Source organism: Bufo gargarizans, chromosome 1 (genome assembly GCF_014858855.1).
Source record: "Bufo gargarizans isolate SCDJY-AF-19 chromosome 1, ASM1485885v1, whole genome shotgun sequence".
In the NCBI taxonomy this organism is placed as follows: Eukaryota; Metazoa; Chordata; class Amphibia; order Anura; family Bufonidae; genus Bufo; species Bufo gargarizans.
Window position 1 is genome coordinate 513,873,854 of NC_058080.1, and position 19,350 is coordinate 513,893,203.

Consider the following 19,350-nt stretch of genomic DNA (forward strand, 5'->3'; position numbering starts at 1 on the left):
GCAGCAGCATGCTATTCCATCCGGTTTGCGTTTAGTTGGACCATCATTTATTTTTCAACAGGACAATGACCCCAAACACACCTCCAGGCTGTGTAAGGGCTATTTGACCATGAAGGAGAGTGATGGGGTGCTGCGCCAGGTGACCTGGCCTCCACAGTCACCGGACCTGAACCCAATCGAGATGGTTTGGGGTGAGCTGGACCACAGAGTGAAGGCAAAAGGGCCAACAAGTGCTAAGCATCTCTGGGAACTCCTTCAAGACTGTTGGAAGACCATTTCAGGTGACTACCTCTTGAAGCTCATCAAGAGAATGCCAAGAGTGTGCAAAGCAGTAATCAAAGCAAAAGGTGGCTACTTTGAAGAACCTAGAATATGACATATTTTCAGTTGTTTCATACTTTTTTGATAAGTATATAATTCCACATGTGTTAATTCATAGTTTTGATGCCTTCAGTGTGAATCTACAATTTTCATAGTCATGAAAATAAAGAAAACGCTTTGAATGAGAAGGTGTGTCCAAACTTTTGGTCTGTACTGTATATATATATGTATATTTTTATATATATATATATATATATAAATAGGCCGAGATTTATTAAAGGGAACCTGTCACCGGGATTTTGTGCATAGAGCTGAGGACATGGGTTACTAGATGGCCGCTAGCACATCCGCAATACCCAGTCCCCATAGCTCTGTATGCTTTCATTGTGTAAAAAAAACGATTTGATACATATGCAAATTAACCTGAAATGAGTCCTGTCCCTGACTCATCTCATGTACAGGACTCATCTCAGGTTCATTTGCATATGTATCAAATTGTTTTTTTTACACAATAAAAGCACACAGAGCTATGGGGACTGGATATTGCGGATGTGCTAGCGGCCATCTAGCAGCCCATGTCCTCAGCTCTATGCACAAAATCCCGGTGACAGGTTCCCTTTAAGACTGGCGTTATGTCCTCCACTGGTGTGAGATGTGCCACAATTATTATGAGGAGCACTCCCGACTGTGACAAAGTTTTATGTGAAGTCAAGGAGGTAGTCCTACTAGTGATTGGCAATCTTCCCTCTACGACTATGCATACAGAGATAGCTGACAGTAACTGTAGAACTTCCCCTTGACTTTAAAACCTGGAACAAAACAAAAAACTGTATTATATCAATCTGCTCAGATCCTCCTGATCTGATGCCCTGCAGATTGCACTGCATTTTCAACGTGGCAAATTCCCTTTAACTGTTCCAGAAAATCAACATTATTCCATGATTTATCACAATTTAGGGGTCCTTTGACCAGCTACAAATCCCCCCTTTTCTTAACTGTTCATAAGTTGAACAGTAATGACCACTTTATGTACAAATTTTCCTAGATGACAAATAGAACATTTTCAGCGCATACTGGCATGAAATAGGAAATCTAAGACTCAATAAACATTAATTGTATAATTATAATACATAACCTTCCATCATCTCCAATACAAGTGATTTTGATGAAAACTCCCCACCTAATCGGGTCAGGTGGGATGTGCCTGAGTACTTTGATTTTTACTTACACTGTTCTACAGAACTCTTTTTTTTATGTGATCACATCTTTATGTGGTAAAACTTATTTTAGTATCTAGTATTTTTTTTACAAACATTCCTGCTCCAGTACCCCATACATGCAATATTCACACACAGCAGACTTGCTTTTGAAATTGGTTGTTTTGCTGGCAACTGGCAAGCACATAGATTTCTGCAAGCCCCATTCAGAGACTATACAGCTTATCCATAAGGTCAGTGAAATAGTCAGTGGAGTAGTCACTGCAAAAAAGGGTATTACAGCTCACCACTTGCAGTGTTTACTACTAATGGCAGGAGTTAAAAAGGCTGGAAAAAAATCTAATTTATATAATATGTTTTTAATCATTTTTGATAATTTTTTTTTATTTTCCATATAATCTAGATTTTAAGAAATCCTAAAATCCTGCAGTTTTCATTCTGGCCACTAAGCCTAAATAGATGCTGATACTTCCTGTTCTGTGGTGATCACATTTCAGCATTCATCTAATTATCATTACAGTCAGGATTACAATGAAAGCCAAAACCTCTATATAGATAAGTCCCATCATTCACTATGGGTGATGGTTACAGCTTAAATCTCACCCCCTCTGCACAATGACCTCTGCAAAGAGCTTGCCTAGAAAACTTTCCTAAAAATCAATGAGCATCTCCAGATTAAAGGCTTCTATGGTCATTGTGGCTAATGTAATGCATATCTCTAACTATATCTTTAACAGTAGCCCAGGAAAGATGGCTGCCTTCACAATCATGTTCAGAAAAACTAATAAAAAAAAAAAATACAAACAGAAATTTAAAACAGAAAAAAACATATGTCTCACTATGTTTTTTTTTTATTATTTAGTTAAAAATATATAGGTGATACAGTCCCTTCAGGTTGTTGAAAAAAAAAAAACAGCCTCATTAGTAAGCCATTATTGTCACCATGCTGATTAGCTGTTATGACATCTGTAAAATGAGTGTCCTTTTAGGAAGAGTAGATTATAATCTCTCTATTTTACCCCAAGGATGCTCAGTCTCTTGACCAAACCCACCATTTTCTTTTGAACACTTAGACAGTCTAATGTGTATGGGGGCCACTTGCATTTTAATGAACAGTCCTTTTATTTTTCCCTGGAAATCTGCTGATGCCAGAAGTGTTTCTTTCTCCCCTCTTCCCATTGACCACACAGTCTGGAGTGATAGCTATCTTTCAAACAAGTGTTCGGACAAGAGCTATTATATGTGTATGGGCACATTAAGTCTTGGAATCTAATTTATGTGACCATTTTTGGACACTGTAAACAATTCTAACCTCCCAACACTAAACCCCAGTCAGATCATTATTGTAATTTTTCAAAGAATACTAAAGTAATGATAGCTGGAATCCAGTTGCTTACATAGGTAGGCCAAAATGATAATTCTAAACCCACTCTACTCCTAGCCAAGGATGGCAAACCAAAACTTCCTCCAAAGTAAGGGTGGGTATCCTTGGTCATGACACTGGGAAAATATCAGCCATGACTGGCTTTTTAGGTGTCATGTAATCATCATGGACAATAAGGTCTTCAAATTGGATTGAAAAGAAATTCCATCTGAAGCACGCATCTTGAAATGGGCCATAAAACATTTTCCTTAGTTATACCATTACTTTTTTTATGTAGCTGATATGCTAAACCTCTCACATTAATGTAAGGTCCATAAATCTAGGTTTGTTATAAGGATACACTGTGCATCATCCATTCTCATGTCACTATTGCTATGCTCTACTAGTCAGTGACCTTGTATGGACCAGTGGAGTGTGATGTCACCTAGTCCTTAATCATATTGACAAGATGACAAGAAGCTGTTGATAGGGGTTTTACAGGACTCGAACAGGAAATTCACTGCAGAGACTGCTGCAATAAGTAAAAAAAATCATAATATATAAATAATCCTCACAAATACTTAGAGTACGTGTGACACGTAGCGAGTCCACAGCGTATCTGGTCTAAATCTGTTTGCTATGGGACCCTGTAAAATCTGTGTATGCCTCTTTGTGTTGCCATACCCTTATAGGTGCCAAAGTATCCAATATGTAGGTGTAGTCTTTCCACAGTCTTCTGGTCTTCAGTGTGGTTGAAAGATCTGTATGTACCGGATATCGCAAGGGTGATCTCTGATGTAATTTAAAATTATTTAATTAAATTGTGACATGCCAGGGGCGGACTGGCCATAGACCCTACAGGGAAATTTCCTGGTGGGCCAATGCCCAGGGGGCTGCCCAAGCCCTCCTCCCAGCCGCTGGTCAGGTACATAGAGATCTAATGCTAGCAGCATTAATTAATGCAAGGAGCATCTGTTATTTATGCACCTGGCTGCAAAAAGAAGGTGCCCTCCTATATTTAACTGTATTGGCCTCCTGGACAGTGACAGAGTTCAATGTTGCGGCAGGGGCAGCGGTATTTTGTGCTGCACTGTGTATTTGGTTCTGCTGGGGCAGTATTTTGTGCTGCCCTACAGTATTACTGGCACTGCCTATTTGTGTTGCCCTGCCTTCTGCAAATTTGGACCTGCCTACAACATGGGGAAACTTTTAGTTTTTTTTCCAGGGCCACTTTAAGTTCCCAGATTGTCCCTGGGCTTGCCCCAAAACTTATAATTATGTTATAGGGAAGAATCTCTGGGTTAATGCTACATAACATACTCTGGTTGCCTTAGGCAGTAGTAGTAAGCTAAATACAAAAAATGACCATACACCGTCAGATCCAGCTGACTCTTTGGCCAAGATGTGAGTAACAGTATCTATATTTTAAAAAATGTTGCTATTATGACATTGAGCAATCCAGAATGGTTTTATACACCATAAGAGCGATCAGTTAACATGTATGTATGCATATTATTATATGAACATCAATTCTACTTGGTACCTAATGGCTTGTGCAGATAGATGCGTTTCACCTCAGGAACATACAAGGCTGTTCGAATTCAACGCTAGTCTTCTCCTGAAACATCATTATCTTGTCTTTTGAGCTTACACCCTGGGATTATATTACTCTCCTATCTAGAGTGCAGGGAAAGTCAGAAAGGACACTGCATCATTGCCTAGCAGACCAAATAAGATATTAGTATGATTTGTATGTGAGTCTTGTGCAGCTAGACACTGTCTCAGGTTGGAGGGAAATTACTTGTTTGCAGCATTTTCCACCGTCTGTAGCTACCGGAGAGTAACACCTTCTTCTTCCCTGGTGACAAGCCATCTTTAAAACTACATGGGGCTTTACACATTTTTCTTGTGGGTAATAGCTATCATGTTACTATTTATCATATAACTAATTTTGTAACTTCTGATTTTATATATACATATATTTTTTTTTTATCATAGGTTTGGTTTCAAAACAGGAGATCCAAGGAGAGGAGGATGAAACAACTCAGTGCTTTAGGTGCTAGAAGGCATGCTTTCTTCAGGAGCCCAAGACGAATGAGGCCATTAGGTGGAAGACTTGATGAGTCGGACATTCTTGGGTCTGGCCCTTACAGCTACTATGGAGGTAACCTACAGCCTGAGTGTGATGTACCTTTAGACAGATGCTCAGCTGACTGGGATGCCACCTGTGAGATGGAAGGCAGTATTGATCCTTACTGGTGAATACCAAAATTGGAATATGGATATGAAGTTTTGTGAGACTGGACCATGCCTCGTTTGATCGACAGATCCACAGTGTTAATGTGTCTGTAATTAGTTTTCTTTTGTGTTTTTTTTATAAATAAAGTATATAGCCTATTTTTTTTTTATCGGAAATGAGTATTTGTTTAAGAACATGTAACTTTGGTTACCCTCACTTACTAATACTTCTAACCTACTCCAAAGTACAGACCATTATGAAATGGCACCCAAGCTGGGTACAGACAGCAGAGGGCCCCTGTGCAAGAACAGATAAAGCTCCTGGCTAGTCACAGAGCATTATGGGGAGATTTATTGCACCCTGTTCTTCAGAATTCTGGCTTCCAGATGTCTTAAAAAAAGGTTTTTGTGACTTTTTGGGCTTCCTTATTCAAAACCTGCGACTTACACCACTTAGTCCAGTTTCCAAAAGTGGCTGCGGTTAGCTATGTTAATGAGTTGTAGGCCAGATTTAAGGCATTGAAAAGTCGCAAGTTCATGCTAGGGGGTGGCATAAAAAATGGAGTAACATCAACAGACATATTAAAGATAAACCAAACTTATCAAACAACTAGTGACATTTGATAAATTTGGTACAAATAATGGCAACGCAGGCTCAAGCAAAACTGATATCAGTAATTCCCCTCATGATAAACTCCCCCTAAAGAGTTTGCTAATAATTTTGAACTAATAAATTAATTAGCTCAATGTAATAGACAGTAAGAAGATATTTTAAGGGGACAGTGGGCCACCTTACCTACTGAGCCCCTGGGCAGCTGCACAGGTCACACATATGCTATGTTTACCCTTAGATTGTACCTTATCTAGATACCTCCTAGCAGCAAATGTCAGGGGCAAATTCCTACGAATGGTTGATTGCCTTTTGCCCTGAAATGTTTTCTATATTGGAATTTGCAATCAACTGGGGGCGAAGGGGGCAGACCACCCTTATGTATTGTGAGCATAAGCCAGGAGCACCACACATGATGTTAGGTTTTGTCTGTCAGTATGCTTAATTTTTATTAAAATCCGTTTTTACACCACAAATCTTTTAGTCAAATCAATGTAGTCACCATATATTATGTTCAGCATTTTCAGGCCCCATTCTTAATAATCTCTCACTCTTTGCTGCTCTTGACAATGGGGCCAGCACTACGTTCCCATGATGCGTGACCAAAAGCATACCAAAATGTTTAATCTGTTTTTGCTTGCGACACTACGGGACTCATATAGAAAGTATGTTCCATGCCAAGCTCTGCACAGATTAAAGTTATCCAATCTCTTTAAATTCTTTTTTTTTTAAACAAAAAGGTCAATCATGAAAACCCATATTTTATTTAAGATGTATGACATTCCTTGTGTTGACCCCTATCAGTGCCCATTTAAGGAATAGTAAAGGATTTTAGTTTCTTTATCCCTAAAATACCTTTGCCCTACCCAGAAACCTCATTTTCAAAGATTAAATGATTGCAAAGCCGCCAAGAGAAGGATTTTCGTAAGGTTTCTTCCTGAGGTCTCTTTAATCTCCTTTTCCCTCTCAATCCTCTAACCACCATCACCACCTCCGCCTCTTACTGCAGCCATCACCTCTTAAAGGTCTCCTTCCTACTTCCTCTAAACTTTTTCTTGAGCGGCAAGTAAAAAGTAAAATAGAAGTGTCATTGTGGAGGTGGCATGCCCCCTCAGGGTTTTCCCTGCTATGTGCTCCCCAGCAGTCTGCTCTCCCCTCTCTTCCTCCCCCTTCTTACTCTCCGCTCACTCTCTCCATCTTTCTCTCTGTAGTGTTGTAGGGGACAATAGCACAGCTGCTTTCTTTGTACCTTATTCAGACAACAGTTGTTCCAATTACCTTCACATTGTTTGAACATATGGAGGGTGATTGGAAGAGAGCAGGGTACCCTGCCTTTCTCTGTTTGTTTTCTCCTTCTTCTGATTCACAATTTACCCATTACAATTATTATGTGTGTCATGTACCCGTGAATCTCAGACATCAATAATCTAAGAGTAATAAAATGCTGCGGCAGTTTTTTTTTCCCCGTTTTTCACATATTTGACCTATTCACCTATCTTTTCTATGTTTTCTCTCGTCTTCCTCTCTGTTCACCTCCTTACAATGTTACTGCCACTTACAATATGACCAAACAGATTCGACAAAGACCTCCACCATAAAGTGTTCTGCTCTACTAGCTCACATACATAGATGCATGGATTTCTTTAATATATCAAATCTATCTATAATCTTGTATCCATCTATTATCTATCTATCTGTCTGTCTATCTAAAATATTGTATCTATCTACTTATAATCTTATATCTATCTGTCTAAAATATTTATCATCTATCTATCTCATATCTATCTATCTATCTCTACAATCATCTTTCTTGAATATATTTCTTACCTATCTAAAATATCTATCTGCAATCTATCAAATCATCTTTCTCTTTATGTATTTCTATAATTATATCTATCTATCTAATCATCTTTCTAAAATATATGTCTTATCTGTCTAAATCTAAAATATCTATCTATCTATCATTCCATTCTAGTTCTAGATATATCCTGCTGTTTCTAGTTAATTTTTTTTTTTAAAATATATTTCTTAATATACATGTACAATAGTCAGCTTCTTTCACAAGCTTGTGCTATTAATGTCTATATCTTATATTGGTACGTCTCTTCCATTTTACCTGCTTCCTCTCTCACACCTCCCTTCCCGAGCGCCCCTGTCTTTCTTTGAAGAAATTTTCCATCCTTGTTCCTAACATACCGTATATTCCTCCTTCAAACCCTTCCGCATCTCTGCCTCCCTCTCTCCCGAATCTCAGATTTTCCCTTCTCCTCTAGACATCACCCCCCTTCCCACGTCTTTGTGATCTGTTACAAGTTAGATGTGTCTTGTTTCTTTGAGCTGTATGAATGGGGATGTCTGTTTACCAAGAGCTGTGCATTCTGTGCCCTGAATAGATTTGTATGTCAAGAGATTACAGAATCGGTTCTTTCATTCTGAGCAAAGAGCAAAACAAAAGAATCCAAATACATGGCTTTATTCCTTCTCCTCTAGGTGGTTTAGCCACAAATTCAATTAAAAGGATACTAAATCTGACCCATGGATCCTTTCAAACAGGATCCTTTTTACATTTACATCTAGCACCCCGAAATAACGGTGTTTATGTTAGAATTCCCCCCCCCCCCCCCTATTTATTCATTTAAATAATAGATTTGTGCTAAAGATCTGTAGGTTTGGCATCTATATTTTATATCATTTTTGTTCAGTCTTTTTCATTGTGTAATAAGTAGCCTAAAAAGTAATTATTTCCCCATCTGCTCCCTCCCTGCATCTTTGTATTCTCCTGTTCCTCCTGACGCAGCCCAGCATACCCTGAACACTTAATGCCTTGCCACACTTACAAATAGGTTTCATTCTGCTAGCGATGTGATTTATTTCTGCTAAGTGTTTGGCTTATTATTTACCATTAATTAGGGTATGAGCGTGCTGACCCGAGACAAGCTAGTATTGAGGGAGGTGTTTATCTCATTGCATCAAAGATGCTGAACTTTGTCAACATCTCAGGAAGACACTTGGCCTTTTCAATGATGGAGAAGATTATAGACCTGCATCCATATCTGGGAATTGTCATATGCATACTGTAAAACTGTACCAGCATAAAACATATTCTTTTTATGGACATGCCACCAACTTTTATTGATGAGTTAGACAATTATATATGTACAGTTGCAAGAAAAAGTATGTGAACCCTATGGAATGATATGGATTTCTGCACAAATTGGTCATAAAATGTGATCTGATCTTCATCTAAGTCACAACAATAGACAATCACAATCTGCTTAAACTAATAACACACAAAGAATTAAATGTTACCATGTTTTTATTGAACACACCATGTAAACATTCACAGTGCAGGTGGAAAAAGTATGTGAACCCTTGGATTTAATAACTGGTTGAACCTCCTTTGGCAGCAATAACTTCAACCAAACGTTTCCTGTAGTTGCAGATCAGACGTGCACAACGGTCAGGAGTAATTCTTGACCATTCCTCTTTACAGAACTGTTTCAGTTCAGCAATATTCTTGGGATGTCTGGTGTGAATCGCTTTCTTGAGGTCATGCCACAGCATCTCAATCGGGTTGAGGTCAGGACTCTGACTGGGCCACTCCAGAAGACGTATTTTCTTCTGTTTAAGCCATTCTGTTGTTGATTTACTCATATGCTTTGGGTCATTGTCGTGTTGCAACACCCATCTTCTGTTTAGCTTCAGCTGGTGGACAGATGGCCTTAAGTTCTCCTGCAAAATGTCTTGATAAACTTGGGAATTCATTTTTCCTTCGATGATAGCAATACGTCCAGGCCCTGACTCAGCAAAGCGGCCCCAAACCATGACCCCCCACGACCTTACTTTACAGTTGGGATGAGGTTTTGATGTTGGTGTGCTGTGCCTCTTTTTGTCCACACATAGTGTTGTGTGTTTCTTCCAAACAACTCAACTTTGGTTTCATCTGTCCACAGAATATTTTGCCAGTACTGCTGTGGAACATCCAGGTGCTCTTGTGCAAACTGTAAATGTGCAGCAATGCTTTTTTTGGACAGCAGTGGCTTCCTCTGTGGTATCCTCCCATGAAATTTATTCTTGTTTAGTGTTTTACATATCGTAGATTCGCTAACAGGGATGTTAGCTTATGCCAGGGACTTTTGTAAGTCTTTAGCTGACACTCTAGGATTCTTCTTCACCTCATTGAGCAGTCTGCGCTGTGCTCTTGCAGTCATCTTTACAGGATGGCCACTCCTAGGGAGAGTAGCAGCAGTGCTGAACTTTCTCCATTTATAGACAATTTGTCTTACCGTGGACTGATGAACAGCAACACTTTTGGAGATACTTTTATAACCCTTTCCAGCTTTATGCAAGATAACAATTCTTAATCGTAGGTCTTCTGAGAGCTCTTTTGTGTGAGGCATCATTCACATCAGGCAATGCTTCTTGTGAAAAGCAAACCCAGAACTGGTGTGTATTTTTTATAGGGCAGGGCAGCTGTAACCAACACCTCCAATCTCATCTCATTGATTGGATTCCAGTTGGCTGACACCTCATTCCAATTAGCTCTTGGAGATGTCATTAGTCTAGGGGTTCACATACTTTTTCCACCTACACTGTGAATGTTTACATGGTGTGTTCAATAAAAACATGGTAACATTTAATTATTTGTGTGTTATTAGTTTAAGCAGACTGTGATTGTCTATTGTTGTGACTTAGATGACGATCAGATCCTCTTTTTTTGACCAATTTGTGCAGAAATCCATATCATTCCAAAGGGTTAACATACTTTTTCTTGCAACTGTATATAGCTTTATCTTAGGCCTCCAAATTTCTTCTATATACGAATTGCATGAGTTTATGAGTAAAGCACAGCAAATTTTGCTGGATGATGTCAGCCTTGCCCCCAAGCAAAAGTCTCTTCTCGCCTAAATTGTTGTATTTTTTTTATAAAACAGTTTTTCCACCTAAGTTAAAACTTGTGAGGAAAAAAAATGAATTTCTCACCTTTCCCGTCTTGGTCTTAATTAATGCAAAGCAAGTTCTGGTTTCACAGTGGCTTCTCTCTCCTTTCATTCTTTTTGTCTTTTCTTCCACTTGTAGTTTTCATATGCCTGTCATCTGCTTTTTAATCCTATGGCGGGTTTTATCTGCAGGACTCTCCTGCATTGACAGAATAAATTATATATTCACAAGAAAACACACAAAAGAGCTGCTTTCTGGTGTTATCTCATGTACCACAGCCACCAAGACGAGCTTATGATTCTTTACGCTAGGTACTGCACTGTGAGAACATGCATAAAAGGCCAAATGTAGACCTTCTGGAGACAAAATAGGCTAAAAAGCTATGCATGCTAGGCCTTAACACCACAGACTGGTCTATGACGCTCTGCTCAAATGTTGCCTTTGTTACTGACAATGCCCAAGACATTTCCGTATGAGGATTAATTAGAAATGATAGATTATGGAATTATGCTTATAACCACACTGTCCTTATGAATGTTGCTTTATTTTCCACTATTTTCAATCTATTTTCCTGTCTCTACTTTTGCAGATTACCAAGGAGATTATTATGGAAGTGGAAACTATGATTTTTTCCCTCATGGTCCTCCGTCCTCCCAGACACAATCGCCGGCAGATTCCAGCTACTTACAGAATTCAGGGCCTGGTTCAACCCCTCTTGGTTCTCTAGAACCACCACTAGCTGGCCACCACCCTTCAGAAAACCAAAGATATGCGGACATGATATCTCACCCTGATACACCCAGTCCAGAGCCTGGTATGACAGGCTCACTGCATCCAATATCTGGGGAAGTGTTCGGCAGTGGTCCAAGTCCGCCATTTTCTATGTCTAGCAATAGTGGCTTTAATGGTCCTATACCCCATCAAAACCCTGACATTAACGAGGCCACAGTGTGGTAATAATTGGAAGCTTGGGGGATAAACTTACTCTTGCCATTGACCACTCATCAAGCATTTGTTTTTTATTTGATCCTTTTAAAGTAATAGGACAAAGACTTCATCCTGCATAAAGTAGAGTATAAGCTGTCCTGGAGTACCTCCTGCTCGACAACACAAAGCCCCATGCTGAGCTCGAAATAAACACTCCTTTGACAAAAGGGACAAAGTAAAATACCAAAATGAAAGAGTACAGACACAACCAAAAGCCAACTCCCTGACAGTACACCTCCAGCCTGTCTCCTTGTATCTTATCCTGAAATACAGGACCATTATATCGGGATAAGATTCTTCATTGGGACCAATATGGCACTGAAACCAAAATTCACCTCCATGGCTGTTGAATAGACTGCCTCCTCCCTCTTTATTGGAAAGCCAGTGAAACTCCTAGTTTACCAGATGGATTGGGACCAATTTTCCTACCTGTAACTTTCTATTACTAGTGTCTTCTGAATCAATTCCAAGAGATGATTAAAAGAAGAAATCATTTAACATTCAGATCATCAGCAAAAAGCTTATATTCCAAATAGTTTATTTCATCTCTGTTTTGCAATTCTTTATAGAATTTTCTATTGACAACAATACAGAAAGAAAAACTGAACCAGAAGCCAAACCTCATGGTCACTATTGAGTCATTTGTGACAAAAAGTTCTATATCTTAGGCATCCGCTGTGATGCTGGGCAGTTTTCGCAGCAATAAAAAGTGTTAGCAGACCTGAACATGCTAATATGATGGATTTAGATATTGCTCCCACTCTAAGTTTTTGCATTGATTAAATTCTTAGCTGGCATTAACCCAGTGTGCTTGAGAAATGGGTGTCAACTATATAACCCTTATGTTCTCACAATCGGAGGATAAAATTCAACGAAGAAAGAAAAACCTTTAAAAATAGTTCTAGAGGTTTGATGTGTACCAACAATGTGGTGTTAGGATGTCCTCTAGTGGCAAGTTTGTAGGATTTGTCTTTTGCTGATGTTAGGCAAAAAAAAAATCACCTTATCTATTACTCATGCACCTCGAAGAAATTGTGCAAAAATCTGTTGTTTTTTTTTCTGTAATCTCCCAGCCCCCCCACAAATTAATTCATGGGAGACGAGAGGAGGGGGCAGTATGGAAGCCCCTTTTACTGTACTATAATTTGAGAAGCTTCTAAGCTTACTTATTTTGTATAAAGAAATGAAAAAATAAAGTACGTTTTGTGTTTCCTTATTTATTGTACAATGTTCACCAGCCTTTTCCTTTCCAACATTTTTGTAGTTGCATTCTGTTAAGAAATCTGTATCTGTTGCACATAATGTGTGTCCATTATCTTTTTTTGTCTCGAATGCTTAATACAGAAATTTTTATGGCAGAAAGCCTTCCATGTTGTTTACCTATGATGTTTCCACCATACAACGTTCCATCTTTTCTTCCATCTATAATCTTTATCCAACATATTTATTTTATAAACATTTATTTTAATTCGGCCTCATGCACACGACTGTATCCATTTTGCCTTGCGCAAACTGCGGATCCGCAAAATAACGATATCTGCCGCATGCAACCTGCAATCTTCTCACTCCCTTCACTAGAACGGTTTATTCTTTTCCGCAAAATAGACAAGAATAGGACATGTTCTATGATTTGCACCATGGATGCGGACAGCACAATGATGACATCAGTGCTCTGTCTGCATTGCGGACACATAGAAATGAATGAGTTTGTGTGCAATCCGCCAAAAATTTGGATCAGACATGGACCAAAACTATGGTCGTGTGCATGAGGCCTTAAAGGGCTTCTGTCACCCCACTAAAGTCTTTTTTTTTTTTTGGGCTAGTTACATTCGTTATAGTGCGATATATGAGAATATAATGTTGTTACTTACCTTCATGCGGCCGTTTCTTAAGAAAACGAAGTTTTATAATATGCAAATCAGGTCTCTACCAGCAAGTAGGGCGTCTACTTGCTGGTAGCCGCCGCAAAAAAACGCCCCCTCGTCGTGTTGATTGACAGGGCCAGCCGTGATCTCCTCCTCCGGCTGGCCCTGTCAGCATTTTAAAAATCGCGCGCCTCTGTTCATTCGGCGCAGGCGCTCTGAGATGAGGAGGCTCGTCTCCTCAGAACTCCCTCAGTGCACCTGCGCCGATGACGTCTTCTCTTTCGGTGATGTCATCGGCGCAGGCGCACTGGGGGAGTTCTGAGGAGACGAGCCTCCGCATCTCAGAGCGCCTGCGCCGAATCCACAGAGGCGCGCGATTTTTAAAATGCTGACAGGGCCAGCCGGAGGAGGAGATCACGGCTGGCCCTGTCAATCAACACGACGAGGGGGCGTTTTTTTGCGGCGGCTACCAGCAAGTAGACGCCCTACTTGCTGGTAGAGACCTGATTTGCATATTATAAAACTTCGTTTTCTTAAGAAACGGCCGCATGAAAGTAAGTAACAACATTATATTCTCATATATCGCACTATAAGGAATGTAACTAGCCAAAAATAAATAAATGACTTTAGTGGGGTGACAGAAGCCCTTTAAAGGAATTTTCTAGAGCTAACTATTCTAAGGCTAGGTCATCGATGTCACATCAATGGAGGGCTAATTCTCAGCACCGCTGTTTTTACTATTTTGTACACATAGCTCCGTACAGTGTGTACTGGCTGTGCCTGGATACTGAAGCACTCATTCACTCAATTGGGCGTTTTTAAGTTTTTTGCAAGAATGTAAACTTCCTTCATTTTTTCTCTTAAGTTAACGGAACTAGTTTAAACAGATAGATTTATGACACAAAATAATCCCTGCACTATCCTGTACAAGGGTACGCTCCACAAGGGACATAAATGCAGCGGGTTTGCAGCAGCATATTTGTATACAGCAAATCCACAGCCTTTTACAGTACCAGCAAAGTGAATGGGATAAAAAACAAAACAAAAACATGCAACATATAGGTGAAACAGAAATTTGAATATCGTGCAAAGTTCATTTATTTCTGTAATGCAACTTAAAAGGTGAAACTAACATATGTGATAGACTCATTACATGCAAAGCGAGATATTTGAAGCCTTTATTTGTTATAATTTTGGATGATTATGGCTTACAGCTTATGAAACCCCAAAGTCACAATTTTGAGGTACCCTTTGCTCAGGGGGTATGGATTAATTAGCCGACTAGAGTGTGACACTTTGAGCCTAGAATATTGAACCTTTTCACAAAATTCTAATTTTAAGCTGCATTAATGCGATTCCTTTTAAGGTGCATTACTGAAATAAATGGACTTTTGCACGATATTCTAATTTTTCGAGTTTCACCTGTAAACTGCCTGCGGGTTTTCAATCCTAAGCAATTCAGTCTATGCTGCAAGTTTTACCCACAGTGTTCAACATTTGCAAAGTGATTATTGCGACGGCTGATTTCAGAGCACTACACTGCTCACCTCAAGTGATAGAAATTTAGCAGTGGAGTCATCCGATGTGGATGTACCCTAACAACATAAAATATGTGCACTCTGCCAATAATACATAATGGATGGCCAATAATACACAAGAACAAAGGTCACCATTTTTTCTAGAGTGCCTACTGCCTTTAGGTTGTATGGTATCCCAACTCCCCCATATACATATGTTCAGCTGAACATGCATGTGGGTAGAGAGGAGAAAGCCACTGCTGGATGTCATTGGTCAGGGAAGAGTTGGGAGCCATTTGGGTAGCGTGTGTGTGTGTGGGGGGGGGATTTCCCCAGGCGCCAAGTTGTAGGGGGCGCCAGGCAGCAGGCAGTATAATGAGGGTGATGGAAGCCTATGGCTCCCATCCCCTCTGTTCTGCCTCATAAGCTTCAGGCCAGGCCTGAAGCCTATGAAGCAGTAGAATAGCGCAGGAGATCGCAATTACATCACCGTGACCTCCTGCGCCAGGTTTCACGGGATGACGGGATGACGCAGCACAGGAGGGCACGTTGATGTGTTCCTGACTGCCTGCGCCGGGACACCCGAGCTAAGGCTACGAGAGGCGATGAAGAGAGGTGAGTATTTTTTTTATTTTTATGTAAGTACTAGGGGCCATACTGGGTGCGCTATGGAGGTGGGGGAAAGAACGGGGGCGATTACATATTATACAGAGGGGCCATTATATACTATACAGAGGGGTCATTACATATTATTCAGAGGGGCCAATATATATTATAAAGAGGGGCTATTATATATTATACAGAGGGGCCAATGAATATTATAAAGAGGGGCCAATGTATATTATAAAGAGGGGCCATTATATATTATAATTATACAGGGGGACCATTATATATTATACAGAGGGGCCATTATACAGTCATGTGAAAAAATTAGGACACCCTTTGAAAGCATGTGGTTTTTTGTAACATTTTTAATAAAAGGTTATTTCATCTCCGTTTCAACAATACAGAGAGATTAAAGTAATCCAACTAAACAAAGAAAACTGAAGAAAAGTATTTTCAAGATCTTCTGTAAATGTCATTCTACAAAAATGCCTATTCTAACTGAGGAAAAAGATAGGACACCCTTGCCCCTAATAGCGAGTGTTACCTCCTTTGGCTGAAATAACTGCAGTGAGACGGTTCTTGTAGCCATCTACCAGTCTTCGACATCGGTCTGAGGAAATTTTACCCCACTCCTCAATGCAGAACTTTTTCAGCTGTGAGATGTTTGAGGGGTTTCTTGCACGTACAGCCCTTTTCAAGTCACCCCACAGCATCTCAATGGGATTCAAATCTGGACTTTGACTTGGCCATTCCAGGACTCTCCATTTCTTCTTTTTCAGCCAATCTTTGGTTGATTTACTAGTATGTTTTGGGTCATTGTCATGTTGCATGGTCCAGTTCCGCTTCAGCTTTAATTTTCTAACTGATGGTCTCACATGTTCTTCAAGCACCTTCTGATACACAGTAGAATTCATCGTGGATTCTATGATGGTGAGCTGACCAGGTCCTGCTGCAGCAAAGCAGCCCCAAACCATGACACTTCCACCTCCATGCTTCACAGTTGGTATGAGGTTCTTTTCTTGGAATGCTGTGTTTGGTTTACGCCAAACATGTCCTCTGCTGTTGTGTCCAAATAATTCAATTTTGGACTCATCTGTCCAAAGAACATTATTCCAGAAGTCCTGGTCTTTGTCAACTTTATCTCTGGCAAATGTCAGTCTGGCCTCGATGTTTCTCTTGGAAAGCAAAGGTTTCCTCCTTGCACACCTCCCATGCAAGTTAAACTTGTACAGTCTCTTTCTGATTGTAGAGGCATGTACTTCTACATCAACAGTAGCCAGAGCCTGCTGTAGTTCTCGAGATGACACTTTAGGGTTTTTGGAGACCTCTTTTAGCATCTTGCGGTCTGCTCTTGGGGTGAACTTGCTGGGGCGACCAGTCCTGGGCATGTTGGCAGTTGTTTTGAAAGCCCTCCACTTGTAGACTATCTTCCGGACAGTGGAATGGCTGATTTCAAAATCTTTTGAGATCTTTTTAAATCCCTTCCCAGACTCATAGGCTGCTACAATCTTTTTTCTGAAGTCCTCTGACAGCTCTTTTGCTCTCACCATGGTGCTCACTCTCACTTCAACAGTCAGGAGCACACCAAACTAAATGTCTGAGGTTTAAATAGGGCAAGCCTCATTCAACATGCAGAGTAACGATCTACTAATTATGTGCACCTGGTGTGATATACCTGTGTGAGATCTGAGCCAATTTAAGAGGGAATACATGTGAGGGTGTCCTATCTTTTTCCTCAGTTAGAATAGGCATTTTTGTAGAATGACATTTACAGAAGATCTTGAAAAGACTTTTCTTCAGTTTTCTTTGTTTAGTTGGATTACTTTAATCTCTCTGTATTGTTGAAACGGAGATGAAATAACCTTTTATTAAAAATGTTACAAAAAACCACATGCTTTCAAAGGGTGTCCTAATTTTTTCACATGACTGTATATAATAATTATACAGGGGTCCATTATATATTATAATTATACAGAGGGGCCATTATATATTATAATTATACAGAGGGCCCATTATTAATGCCCCCTTGGTATAATTATAATATATAATGGCCCCTCTGTATAATATATAATGCCCCCTGTATAATTATTATATATAATGGCCCCTCTGTATAATATATAATGGCCCCCTGTATAATTATTATATATAATGGCCCCTCTGTATAATTATTATATATAATGACCCCTCTGTAATATTAGGATATATAATGGCCCCCTCTATATTATGATTACATATATATAATGGCCCCTCTGTATAATTATTATATATAATGACCCCCCAGTATTATTATAATATATAATTTGTATTATTAGTATTAATAATGGTCCATTATATATCCTAATATTACAGAGGGGCCATTATACTTTATACAGAGGGGGCCATTATATATTATACAGAGGGGACCATTATATATAATAATAATAACTAATAATAATAAAACTCTGCAGAGATGAGACGCAGCTGAAAGAAGGTTTCATGGCGGTCTTATCTCCAAATTAAGATGCTGAGGAAAGTCTACATCACAGGAGATGTCCCTGGATAGATGAAGTATGTGGTGCTGTATTCTCCTGTATATTTTGTAATGATGTATGTAATGTCCAAACACATATTCGTTTCACGGTAGGGTTGGGGGTTGATTGATAATATGGCCCACCCTGCGCATTATCTGTATTCAGAAAGGTATCACTGTATTATTACATAGGACTGCTACATTATCTGTAAAAAGGTGCACAGGTTGGGGGGGGGGGGGGCGCAATACAGGGCTTGCCCCGGGTCCTGGCAACCCACGCTATGCCACTGTTGGGAGCAGGGACACAGGCCGGAAGAGGCCTGCATCACATTGCTGACATGGAGGTAAGTATAAGTGTTTTGTTTTTGTTTTTTAAATACCCGACTGTTACTGCCACATGGGGGGAGCGGGAGGCACTTGATACTGCCACATGGGGGGAGAGGGTTGGCACCTGATACTGGCACATGGGGAGGGGGTTGGCACTATGATACTGGCACATGGGGGGGGTTGGCACTATGATACTGGTACATGGGGGGAAGGTGAGAGGCACTTGATACTGGCACATGGGGGGGTTGGCACTATGATACTGACACATGGGGGGTAAGGAGAGAGGCACTTGATACTGGCACATTGGGAGGGTGGAGATGACACTATGATACTGGCACATATGGGGGGGGGGTGGGAAGGAGAGAGGCACTTAATACTTGCACATGGGGGGAGATGACACTATGATACTGGCACATGGGGGGGTTGGTGGGAAGGAGAGAGGCAATTGATACTGGCACATTGGGGGGGGGAGATGGCACTATGATACTGGCACATGGGGGGGAGAGAGGCACTTGATACTGGCACTTTTGGGGGGGAGAGATGGCACTATGATACTGGTACATGGGGGGGTTTGGAACTTGATACTGGCACATGGGGGGGTTGGCACTATGATACTGGCACATGGGGGTGGGAAGGAGAGAGGCCCTTGATACTGGCACTTTTGGGGGGGCGAGATGGCACTATGATACTGGGACATGGGGGGGGAGGCACTTGATACTGGCACATGGGGGGTTTGGCACTTGACACTGGCATATGGGGGGGAGATGGCACTACAATACTGGGACATAGGGGGAAGAGGCACTTGATACTGGCACATGGGGGTTTTAACACTATGATACTGGCACATGG

At 40.4% G+C, this 19,350-nt stretch overlaps 1 protein-coding gene across 1 annotated transcript in view; it reads left to right on the forward strand.

Moving 5' to 3' along the window:
* Positions 1-11,647, forward strand: part of LHX5 (LIM homeobox 5) — a 37,993-nt gene extending 26,346 nt beyond the window's left edge. The window contains exons 4-5 of the mRNA XM_044288700.1: positions 4,900-5,065; positions 11,280-11,647. Of these exons, the coding sequence (XP_044144635.1) occupies positions 4,900-5,065; positions 11,280-11,647 (534 nt within the window). The remainder of the gene's footprint in view (positions 1-4,899; positions 5,066-11,279) is intronic.
* Positions 11,648-19,350: the final 7,703 nt, after the last annotated feature.